Source organism: Lepidochelys kempii, chromosome 11 (genome assembly GCF_965140265.1).
Source record: "Lepidochelys kempii isolate rLepKem1 chromosome 11, rLepKem1.hap2, whole genome shotgun sequence".
NCBI lineage: Eukaryota > Metazoa > Chordata > Testudines > Cheloniidae > Lepidochelys > Lepidochelys kempii.
The window spans coordinates 10270021-10282868 of NC_133266.1; the positions used below are offsets into that span (position 1 = coordinate 10270021).

General features: G+C 48.6%; 1 protein-coding gene across 12 annotated transcripts in view; it reads right to left on the bottom strand.

Moving 5' to 3' along the window:
- The window catches only part of SEMA5B (semaphorin 5B), a 363565-nt gene that overhangs the window by 29166 nt on the left and 321551 nt on the right, over nt 1-12848 (bottom strand). For all 12 annotated transcript variants that reach the window (XM_073305098.1, XM_073305088.1, XM_073305090.1 and 9 more), the window contains 6 exons: nt 10486-10633; nt 8815-9040; nt 7859-8077; nt 5515-5685; nt 4384-4533; nt 3560-3604 (listed from right to left, as the gene is read on the bottom strand). In XM_073305098.1, the coding sequence (XP_073161199.1) occupies nt 3560-3604; nt 4384-4533; nt 5515-5685; nt 7859-8077; nt 8815-9040; nt 10486-10633 (959 nt within the window). The remainder of the gene's footprint in view (nt 1-3559; nt 3605-4383; nt 4534-5514; nt 5686-7858; nt 8078-8814; nt 9041-10485; nt 10634-12848) is intronic.

Sequence of the window (12848 nt, forward strand, 5' to 3'; positions counted from 1 at the left end):
GAATAAATCTTTCTGCCAAAGAGGTCCAGTTGTTTGGCATCTTTATTTTTTGGTGAGCCGCTCACCTATCCCCGCCTGTCCCTCTTGTTACCTGCGGACAAAACCACTGACCCCGCTGGTGGGTGTGTATGGAGATATTCAGACACCTTTGCGGGGACATAATACTTCTTTTCTGCCCTTTTGGACGTGGGTGGAATCGAAGATGGGGTCTGCCACCGTGTTTAGAACCCCTGGACGGACATGCAACGTGATGCGGGCCGGGGTAGGAGATGACATGACATTGAACAGGTCATCTGACTGCTCCGCCAACTCCTCAATTTCGAGGCTTAAGTTAATAGCCACCCTTTTAAGGAGAGCCTGGTGCTCCTTAAAGTCGTTGGGGGGATTGCCAGTCTGAGAGGGCCCCGCCACCGCTTCATCTGGCAACGAAGATGACGGAGCAGGTTTCCTTTCCCTTTGTGAGGATGGCTCCTTGGGCGGTGGCCCCTGTTGTGCTGCCCCCATGATGGACTCCACATCATGATCTGAACCTGGTGCTGGCAGTGCCAGGGTCTTTTCCAAGATGGCCAGGGAGGAACGGTGGGAGCAGGGACCTGGCATCACCGGTACTCCCCAAGGGTTCCAACACAGCCATTGGGCAGGTCACTGGCCCTGCTGCCAAGCTGCAGTGCTGGTCTTGTGGGCCGACAGGGATTCGGACCCCTTTGGCGATGGGCTGAACCCTGTCTCCGACTCGGACCAGTCCCCTTCCCGTGATCATGGTGGTGCTGTGGAGGCCAGCATCTGCCGACTAACCCTTGTTGGAGACTGGTGTCTAGGGAGCAAGGATTGCCGCCTGTCCCTCGAGTGGTACCATGGCAGCGAAGATTGGTGCCGCGATGGTGACCGACGCCTAGGAGACCACCTAAGCTATAGGGACCTGCGCCAAGGTGATCTTAAGCAGGAGACTGGCCAGTACCGGGATCCCGGTGCCTCAATTCCGGCATTCAATGCCTTGTGGAAGGAGAGCGCGGTGCCAGGAAGCTGGGCCTTCTAGCTGGTGACCAAGGTTGTGGGACCGGGTTCCTAGGCCGTGGGGATGGGGACGAATGCCTGTGATTCGGGGACTGATGGCGCTCCCCTGCCCTTTGGGGAGGTCCCATGGCTTGCTTGCCCTTAGATTGCAGAGCCTTAGCCATGTCCGGTGCAGTATCTGTGGTGCTGACAGGCCCAGCAGGTTTTTGGCTGTCTGGGCCATCTCGGGTGACGAAGGTCCCCATAGGAGCCAGGATCCCTTACCGCTCCTGGGAGTTGGAGTCACATCCCTGGCTGGGCTAGGGGGGTCCAACCATAGCAGTACCCCCCTGTAGCTCTGGAGCGGGTACGTGGCCTAAACGAGACCCTTTGCCCAGAGTCCCCTTCCCCTTCTTGGTTGGTGCCGGGGAGCTTTTTTTCCTGTGCCGCTTCTTGGGCACCGGCAAGGGGGAATGGTGCTGGGAGGATCCTGGTGCCGGGGGGGCGCTCTGCACTGATGCCAAGGTGCTGGGAGTTGAGTCTGGTCATGAGGGCTCTGACACTGGGCAAAGCACAGTCTCCATCAATAGGGCTCTCAGGCAGATTTCCTCTCCTTCTGGGCTCTGGGGCGAAAGTTTTTGCAAATCCTGCACTTGTCCTTTATATGGGATTAACCCATGCACTTCAAACAGCACTTCAAACAGACATTGAATAGGATCACTGATAGGCATGGGCCTGTTGCATGACGAACATGGCTTGAAGCCTGGGGAATGGGGCATGCCCCACTCTGGGGCGAAGGCCCAGCCAGGACTCTAACTACTAAACAACAAACACTTACTTAAATTGGCTAGGTACCTAAGAACTATGAATAACAATGGGCTGTTAAGAACCGCTAACGCTCTTGCGATGCAAGATGAGGTGCTATGACCAACCATCACGGGTGGGAAGAAGAAACTGAGAGGGGTAGGGCCAGCGGCACCTAATATACCAAAGTATGAGCGGGGCGCTCAACAGGTCACCACAGCCGACCCTACAGATACCAGTAGGGCAAAAATCTCCGATGACTGTGCACACGGACACACACACACCGAGAATGGAATCGACACGAGCAAGCACTCGAAGAATCTATGGTTTACTTTTTAAAAATTGTATCTAAGGTGCCACAAGTACTCCTTTTCTTTTTGCGAATACAGACTAACATGGCTGTTACTCTGAAACATAGCAGGCATATAATTTTTTATTATATTTTATAGGTTGGTCCAAAAAGTCTACAGAAAGACTATAATTTCCTATTAAATTTTATAGGACTTTTCCATCAGTGCAGTTCCCTCCTAAAAATCCACTTCTGCCTTCCTGGTTCATCACTTTTTAAATGTTGGTTTTCTCTTCAAGATGCAGCACAAGGAGCTTCTATTGATTAGCCTCTTTGCCAGATATTGTAAGATGCTAAGTCATAAATAATATTAGCCAGGGTAAAATATAAATTGTAACTGCAAATAAAATATCAATGGAAAAAGAAGACAGTTCAAATTGTCAATAGGAATGCATAATTCTGGAGTGCAAGGATAATCAGGAGCCCCGGAATAGGAGCAGATACCTTGCATTATTTGGGCAGGAATAAGTGATGCAGAAAGACAATCTTTATATAATTGGTACTGAAGTCATAATTCCACTGACTGCCCTGCAGCCACAAACCAAGAAGCTCCATATCAAAATACTGATGTTTTGTCTTTTTTGTCATCCCTTGGAAGGGAGACCTGCTCTGCATGGGCCAGAAGCTGCGCTTCATCTTGAGCACTTACAGGCACAACTGGTGATTTGTATTTCACAAGAACTTTGTGTTCACCATCTGTGGAAATCTACCAGAACCCCAGTGTGACACTCCTCTGGTACCGTTTAAAATGTACAGGAAAATCAGTAATCCGTGTCCCCAGCAGCATTGTAGGGAGCAGTTAGGGCAAGTCACAGAAATCTTGGAAGTCTTCAGAAGACCTTATCAATCTAGAACTAACAGGGCAGTAGAGAGGTGAAGTTATTGATTGGACCTTCCAAGTTCTACACATAATGAAGACGCAGCTGCTTGGGAGATAAACAAGATCATGAATGGAAGGGAATGCTTGGGAGGATGATGGTCCACTCTGATCTAATCCACCTTGTCTCTCAAACCTCATTATACTGCAAAGGTACAGTCTGGGATGTTCTACTCATTGAAATTTTCATAGCTGTCTGAAGGATACCTCCCTCCAGATAGCTGGAATGTCATAGAGGAATCTCTCTTAATTTCTCTTGGACCATTTACAAGTGGGCACAACAAGACAGGCATGTGCTCCCTGCTAATTAATGACTCTGAGGACCCAACCCAAATTCAGAAATAAGTAAGAGTCTTGGAACTGACAGCTGGACAGAGCAATGCATTCTTCCAACCTGACTCAGACAACGAGACTCCATGGGAATTAGGGCTATCAGCAGGATGCGAATTGGGTAGATTAATGGTTTGGTTGATGCTGCCCAGAAAGGTAAAGCCACATTAAGATAAAAATAAGATATATAGTTAGCTGTACTCTACCTCCACAGTTTGTGCTCTCATCAATGCTTGAGGCCGGCAGGATCACTAAACAAAGAGAAAGCATTGGGGAAAGTTGTCATTTTGCCTCAGTTGCAAATACCCCCTTTGCTCCTTGCAGAAGTTGGTTGTGCATTCCACAGCAAGCTGCGGGCCTAAGTGGAGAGACTGGCTGACAACACGGAGCAAAATGTAACAAAAACTGTATAAACCCTAAGGACACAAAGGTGCAGCACAGAAAACAATAATTAGAAGGGTACTTCAGTCTAAAACTGCTAAATATTTGCACAGGGGACTCAAATTCAACTGACACAAAACCTCAGGTTCCAGGTGTTCATGAACCTCAACCTGTCAGCAAAACTACGCCCGAAGAGCCGTCAATGGCCCCTCTCCCTTCCCCACATCAGCCCTATAAGCCCAGACGCCTTGCCCTTGTGGGATGTTTCCCCTGGGGTGTCTGAATGAACAAAACTCCAGTCGCCAACATTCACACAAACACCAGGGGTTCATTTAATTAACGCTTCATGCACTGCACCCTGCAGGGTTTAACGGCCCCAATTCAAATTAAGCAGCTCACTTAATTTATTGTAGCTGTAAACAGTATTGCCTTATGGGAGAGCTGAGCTGCCACATCCATTTCATGCACTGTATGTTACAGAGGGGTTTTTCAAAGAGATCTGCAGGTGTGTGATATGCCATTGCCATTATTTCTAATGGGCATCCAAACCCCTTAGGCAGCTCTGGACACTGCAGCATATGTTGACTGACTGTCATTCCTCCTGAGCGAAACCTGCTTTCCTGGCCCTGTGGGGCTATGCCGCACCTACCGGGAATCTCATTGTACAGGCAGTCTTGGTACTGTGTGCTGTTTCCGACGCACTGGGATGACTCTGGACTGTGCATCTCGCAATAACGGCTGCGATACTGGATCCCGTCTTCGTTGCACAGGCTCCACTCTGACCAGTCCGACCACCCACCTTAAACCCAACCAGTCTGAAATCAGGAATAATGTGCACACAAGGCTACCGGGGCGGGGGGGAAGGGGGGGACACGACACAACGACGACACACCCATACGATCCCAACTTCCCCAGTGTTTGGGGGTGTCTGAATCCTAATTCTGGTGTAGGCCCATCTCTAGTACGACCTACAACAGGGAGCCTTCAGGGGACTGGATTGAACTCCCTCAATATAATCAACATTACCACTGTGCAACCAAAGCTTCAGTGCAAAGCAGCCTGAAGGCTGACTTAACCAGCCCCAGAAGGAAAACCCAGACTAGGGGGATCCTCATGGGGCTTAGAGTGGGCATAAAGGCTCCTAGATCAGCCCTCTTCCTGTAGTGGCACAGGAGCTGGCTGGGGTTTTGTTCTAGCTGCCATAATGCCCTCATGGGGGCATAACTTAGTCAGCCTGAGGGCTGCTCTAATGTCCTACTGGCCACCAGCCCAGCATGCAGCCAACCCAGGATCAGGGGAGCACAAAAGTGGCTTCAAACCACCTCTGCACCCTTTTCCCAACCACCTGTCAAGTTGTGATGTGAGCTCCCCACCCATTCTGTGTAGCGCAACACAGGGAAGGAAAATCCCTTGTCAACTGCACAGGCTGCTACTTCGGAGACGCCTTTGGCTTGTCTTGCGCATGTCTCCGCTCAAAACCAATCTGCTTTTTCAATTATTTTAAATGGATCAGCTATCAACAAGATTTTGGCAGGCTGGCTGGCTCTAGAATACCAGGCCATGCTCTAGTGAACAAGTTAAGAGGAAGGTGATGCCATTAGTTTTAAGAATAGGGTGCCTTCTTTTACATGGTTCAATATATGCTTACGGAAAAGGCAGGCAAACATTTGTTTTACAGCTTGTGTTTCTTGCTTCTGTTTTTTTTTTAATATTCATTTGCTGCTGGGGTTTGTTTCCACCCTCCCTCACCCAACTTGAACAGGAGAAAATAATCTGCTACCTTTGCAGGAGTGTGTGTTGCAGAGCGCCTCCTCGGTGTGCAGGCCAATGCAGATATCCTCTCCGCTGGACGGCGCTGGGTTGGTACAGGTGCGGGTACGCTGGTAGTGTCCTCCCCCACAGGTTGCTGAACACTGAGACCAAGGGGTCCAGCAAGACCATGAACCTTTTACTGAGGATCATAAGAAATAAAACAGAGACACACACTGGCTTTTACTTCTCTTTCTCTGATCAAGCTTGTGGGACCATTTGAGTCTCGACCTCCTAGGCAGCCCAGCCCAACCTAACAAGCTCTTTCTGTGCCACTAGGAATAGAGATTTCCTGGTTGAACGTCTGTGCCAGACAATGGACAACTTAAACCAACAATTAGGTTAAACATGTTGTACTCCATAGATGCTGAATCAAACATATTGGTTATTCAGCCAGAGGAAACCCTGTATCTTAAGAGTGCTCTAAAGGAAACAATTATTTTTCATGTTTCTTTGTTCTTACACGTTCATAATCTATTATTTACCTATTTCCTTACAAGGCCCACTTCACCCACAAGGAGGGTGAACTACCTACATTTCTTGGAAACAAATAGCTGCTACAACCCAAACATTTTTAATGCAATAATTAGTCTTTGAGTTTGCATAGCATCTTTCTTTTGATGATTTCAAAGTGCTTTACTAACAGCAAGTCTTAGCACACCCTTGTGAGATGTGTATATCAACCCCTTTTACAGACTGGAGAACTGAAGCGGAGAGAAGTTACTTGACCCGAGGTCACGCAGCCAGGCAATGGCAAAGCGGAGAATGAACCCATGAGTCCAGGCTCCCAGACACTCTCCCCGTTTTTCTCATTTCCATGTTCCATTCCTTCAAATGTGATTCAGTGCAACATATACCGGCATAGCTATACACGCTGAGAAAGGAGGAGGGAGGCAGAGGTAAACCGATATAGGAACCATGCACTCAAAACACTGTGCAATAAATCAGACAAAAAGGAAAAAAGAAAATCTGTGCAGGGTGCACGAAAGGACACAACCATTAGTGAAAAGCCACTAGGATGTGCCAAAATAATAGTATAAACCGTATTTGCAGAGCTCAAATTTTTAATTTTACAGGCCACATTTTACAGGCTCAAATTTTGTCACTCTCATTGTGCTCAGTACACACCTCTCCTGTCTAAAAATGGCAGCTTTAGCTTTAGGGTTGCCAACTCTCCAGGACTGTCCGGGAGTCTCCAGGAATTAAAGATTAATCTTTAATTAAAGATTATTGACATGTGATGAAACCTCTAGGAATATGTCCAGCCAAAATGGGCAACACCATTTAGCTTGGCCTTTGAGATTTTAAAATATAAGAAATATAATACGTGATACTGCTCATAATGGTACTTAGCAGTTGTAGCAATTTCACACCTAAGGCATAAAGTGCTTCACAGGAAGTGGCTAAATATTGTTACTGTTCAGTGGTGAAGTGACTGCTGAAATTGTTTCTACAGGGTGAAGAGGAGTGGAGTGGGGGGAGCCCATGGACTATGAGTAAGGCCCTACCTAATTCGCAATACTGCGGGAATTGCGGATCCCACAATATTAGGCTTCCCCAGTGGGAGCCTCATCCGCCCCGGTGGCTGACAGTGGGAGCCCTGGCTCTTAGTCCAGGTCTGCTGCTCTCAGCCCTGGGGTGCCGACAGCAGAAAATCACAGAAAAGGAATAATGGACCTTATTACCACAAATCATAAGACCCATTATTACTTTGATACGATTCTCCATGGCTTATCCTCAACGCAGTGCAATTTTTTGACAATCATCCTGCAATTCAAGTAGGGCCTTCACTATGAGAACTATTCTGGACCAGAAGTGCAACAAAAACATGAGGACTAACTCAAAAAACAGGTAACCTGGCACAAATACTCCCTGCTGGCCATGCAGGAAATGCTAATTGATGTTGGGAGGAGATCCCCATTACATATGCGGGAGAGGCGGGAAGTGAGAAGAAACAAGTGTTCACACAAAAAATTTGCCACAACAAGCATCTCTACACAGTAGTAATCCACATTTGTTGTTCTCTCACCAGGGGTAAGGGCACCACACTGCCCTCTGTTGGATGGAGCACTATGTCTGCTCAAGTGTGCATGGAAAGTAACCTACAGTGCCGCCTCTAGAGCATGTTGGTATGTCACCCTCTAGGGGTGACAGAGGGTATACGGCATAGCACTGAAGTGTGCATGTATCAGGCTGCCCAAAGCTTATTTAAAATACTTTAAAAAAAGCGATGTAAGTTACAAACAGACGTTTAGAACTATTGAGTCTTCATGAGAAGAGCACATAATTTTGCGGAGGAAAGAAATTATTTTTACCTGGGCAGGGATGTGGGTTACAATCTTGGTATTCCATTGCTGACCCCACGCAGGGCAGGCCGCCATTTTTAGGCTCTGGGTTTGTGCATGTTCTCTTCCGGATCCGAAAGCCCAATTCACAGTCCCTGGAACACGATGACCAGGCCCCCCAAAAGGACCAGCCCCCATTGATAATCCGTGCAGAGGTTTTACCAGTCTTTAGAAGGTCGTCAACTAGAGCTTCAAGAAGCACAAACAAGACACAAAAGTGTTAATTTTCAGGCAGAGCTTTGTCATGGAAACAAACTCATTCCATATTCAGGATCTGGGGAGGAATTCTGGGGAAACTGCATCCCCCTGCAGTGCTGGAAACCCAGTGCCAACAGCATGGCTCAACTGCTCCGGAGTGAAACTGAAAGGGAAGTGAAAGGGAGCAATCTGGTTTCCCTGTGCAAACCGAACAAAGTGAAAAACAATATCACACGGGCAACAAACTGACTAGGGCCAGACCGGGCCTGAAATTCACTGACCTGTGCTAGGGGGCAACACAGAGGGTCTTGACCCCACAGGCAGCGCCAGGAGGATTTCTGCTTTCCCCTTGAACCTCCGGAGCACGCAGTGGGAGCGTACATGCCACAACTCAGGATGGCCCTCCCCACTAGAGAGAATGGGTGAGGCCATGCCCCCACCTGCAGCATCTCAGCCCCCTGCGGGCATAGGAGGAAGCAGTCCCTACATTCCCATAAGCACAAGGATTAAAAGACTGTGTCGCCTTGAGTGCAGGGGAACAATTGCTCCTTGCAGCCTCCCTGCATGGTCAGGGACAGTCGGGTCTAGAGATTCTTGCCATCCCTGCAGTATGTGGTGGTGTCAGAGCACAGGTCCACGTTTATTCATGTCTGCGTCCCCCTTTCACCACCACAAAGGATGCAAAGGTGAGCCTGGCTTAGGGCTCTGGGTGAGCCGGCGGGACGTACAGTCGGTATCACAAACTGCTGAGCCGTCATTGGGGCAGAACCGACTCTCCGTCTTCTTCCTCCCAAACTGCAGCTCGTGAGGATCAGCCAGCTGGGCGCGGCAGGTGTAGCGGAAGCGCTGCTCTTGGCGGGCTCCATTCTGGGTGAGGTTCACGGGCATCCAGGGGGTCCAGGGCGTGTTTCTGCGCACCTCTGGGCAGCCCTCTGGATTGCAGGTCTTGTATTCCTACCAACCAGGAAAACCATTTCTCGTTACTCCCAACGTGCTTATGGATGAACTTAATAACTATAACATGTCTGCAGCACAGCTTAGAGGGAGGAACTCCTTTACACTCAAGAAATCAGCACGAAAACAAGTGGATCTAAGAAGGCATGCACCTGCATCACCCTGATTGCTCCAGATACAATTCATCCCCATGCAGAAGGACAGCATGATCCAGAGGGATTAACTGGGAGCTAACTGGTGCAGAGGCCTCATACAGGTCCTTGGCACGGGATGAATTTCACCCACTGGCTTGTGACCTTCCTTTGTTTTTGTTTCTTTGCAGTTTGCAAGCTCTTTGGAGCAGGGAACAGGTCTTTACACACATTCGGATAGAGCCTAACACATTTTTGGAGTGGCCATAATGCAAGTAATAAATGAAATAAATTATAACGATAGTAAATCTCTGGCTGTGAAGAGCAGTGGGACGATCCTGAAAGTTAAGTCTATGGAAGTGCATGGCCCATCACTGAAGTAAAAACATTAGCCCATTCTCCAGCACTTTATATTCCAATTGTGGCACTAGCCGTTTACTTCTAAAGAGGCTTTTAGAAAACCTGTCTTTTAATTTGGGTTTCTGCATACATGGTGAAGGCAATGGGCCATATAGGTCTTCAGTCTAGATCCGAGTTCCTACTGACATTTGTAGAAGTTCTGTATCGGCGGATAGCAAGGTGGTCCTGGATTCTGATAACCCCATCACCACCATGTTACAGGATGAATTCCAATGAATAACACCGAGTTCCTGTTTTTAAAAAAGAATAAGGGAATTCCTTCTGGCAGGGGATAAGAATATTCCTGCTTCAAGACTTTATATGACTCTAGAGTAGATGCCAAATGGCTTGTGAACAAAATCAGAGATCCCTGATCAAATCTGCTTACACTGAGAAAAACCCTTCATAAAGAAAAACCTTACTAAAACCAACTCATTAAAAATACAATGCACCCATCAGCTGACAAACTGTGTAGAAATACAATGGAAATGTGAACCAGTGTATCACCAGCAGGCTGATTAGATATACCTTCCATTGTCAAATAAGTGCGAGACCCATTTCTGCAGTATGTGCAGGGCTCCCGCTAACTGCAGAAGGATCCTCCACGAGAGTGAGATGTAAAAGAAAAAAACTGCTGGAATGCTCTCACTTTCCCAGACTAATGAGGGCAAAAGGCCTGATCAAAAGCCAGCTGAAGTCAGTGTAAAGACACCCCTCCCTCCCTCCACCCCCACATCAAGTTCCATTAGCTTTGGCTAACTCCCAATATAGCATGACTCCACGACCTACCATTCTCCCCAGCACCTTCCCTAGCAGGAGAAGTTGCTCCTGGCATTTTTTACTAGCACAAAAAATGAAAAAATAAACGCACAAGATTCCTGTAGGCTGAATGCAATGTCAGTAAATAATACATACCACAGCGCAGCCCAGACAGGTGTTGCCATTCTCACAGGACCTCTGCCTGGAATGTATCCCTCCACCACAATTCGCACTACATTTATTCCAGGGGCCCCATGAAGACCAAAATATTGGTAATGGGCATGGACTGTTCTCATTGCAGAACCTGAAAGAGCGTGGGCGAAGCACATCAGAGAATCCCTGTCACTTACTAGAGGCATCCAAAGGACAGAGGAATATGGGCTTTAAATGGCACCCCCAAAGCAAGATCACAGCCATTACATACGTTTTGGGTGACATTCATGTGCCATCAAAGTCAAATTTAAGGGAAGTGTGGGCTTTGCTGGCACGCCGCACAGGAATGAATTTCACCCTTTGCACTTAACCCAAGGTGGTTAACCAATTAGGGGGAGATTTGCCAACAAGCTCAGAACCCACAGTCAGGGGCATATTTTCAAAAGAGTTCAGATCTCATTTGGATAGCAAAATCACTCAGATTTCCAAAAAAGCCATGCCCCCAACCCACATGTGTCACAATGGATGCTGAGCTGGGTGCTGAGCATTTTGGAAATCTGGCCCTCATTTTAGTTGCCTAAATGGGAGTGGAGCTCTTCAATCTGTCCCCAGTTACAGGTGCTGAGCCCTTGGCAAACTAGGGTTGCCAACTTTCTAATCGCACAAAACTGAACCCCCTTGCCATGCTCCTGCCATGCCCCTTCTCCGAGGCCTCACCCCTTCCCCACCCCTTCTGAGGCCCCACCCCCATTCACTCCATCCCCGCCTCCCCCCCACCCTCACTCACTTTCACCGAGTGTAGGAGAGGGTGAGGGCTCTGGCTGGGGCCAGAAATGAGGGGGCTCAGGGTGTGGGAGCAGGCTCAGGGCTGGGGCAGGGGGTAGGGATGTGGGCCGGGATGATGGCGCTGGCTGGGGGTGTGGACTCTGGGGTGGGGCCGGGGGTGAGGGGGTATGGGGTGCGGGAGGGGGCTCAGAGCTGGAGCAGGGGGTTGGGGTTAGGGGTACAGGTTCTGGGAGGGAGTTAGGATGCAGGAGGGGGTTCTGACCTTGGGCAGGGGGCTCGGGTGCAGGAGGGGGTTCAGGGTGCGGGCTCCAGCTGGGCAGTGCTTGCCTCAGGCAGCTCCCGATCAGTGGCACAACAGGGCTAAGGCAGGCTCCCTGCCTGTCCTGGCTCCGCCCAGTTCTCGGAAGCGGCCAGCATGTCCGGCTCCTAGGCAGAGGGGCCAGGGGGCTCTGAACGCTGCCCACACCTGCAGGCGTTGCCCCTGCAGCTCCCATTGGCTGCGGTTCCTGGCCAATGAGGAGTTGCAGAGCCGGTGCTAGGGGCAGGGGCAGCGCATGGAGCCCCTGTGGCCACCCTGCACCTAGGAGCTGGACATGCCGTCCGCTTCCGAGAGTTGTGCGGAACCAGGACAAGCAAGGAGCCTGCCTTAGCCCCGTTCCGCCACCAACTGGACTTTTAGCGGCCCCGTCAGCACTGCATTCCGGTCAAAAACTGGACACCTGGCAACACCATGACAAGCTGGTCTTTCAAAAATCTCGCCCTTATTGATGTTTTGAACACAGGTAACTAGTGTTTGAAGTTGGGCTATACCTAATAGCAGATCAATGTTGTTTCATGTTTCCTTTTAAAAAGGGAACATCATTTTTGTTCAGCTTTTGAATCAAACTCCATCTGAATTTTAATCACTCCAGTCTTTAAACTTAGACCACAACTGACTGCCATGCAGTCTTTAAAGTTCCTTTTGAATGGCCACAAATCAAGCCAAACAGAGACGTCCAGAGTCAAGAAAGTGGAAATGAATTACCCTTTGCACAGTGAAAAACACAGAGAAACCTGTCTTAAGTCACTACTCAAGAGACCAGCAAAAATCTGCTGCCAAGTAGAAGTGGCCTTTAATGAAATGTCAAAGCTAGAAACCACACGGGGATACTTTAAAGCATTTGCTTAAAGAGTGGCTGGACTCTGAGAAGTGATTCTGTGGAAGACGTATTGTGCATTCCAAATTTATTGTCTTTCAACAATTCCAGATCAAATTTCCTCAGTTTTCAAGTAAAAACAGATTTTTCCCATGCCGAACCCTGCAAACTCAATCTGAGATCTGAAGGTCAAGCTGGGTTCTTTCTTTTTCGCGCATAATTACCATTAACACTGACCTAACGGAGTGAACTGGAGTTGTAATTAAGGTGCAACTGATGTGTACACTGACTAGAATGTATGTACACCACTGCCCTCTAGTGGGTGGAATCAGAACTGCCCAACTGAGTATCTGCTAACAGAGATTCTCTTTTAGCACACGAGATAGGATCATCTGTGTTGGGGGTAAGAAGATCTCAGTTCTATCCCTGCTACTACTGAGAAAC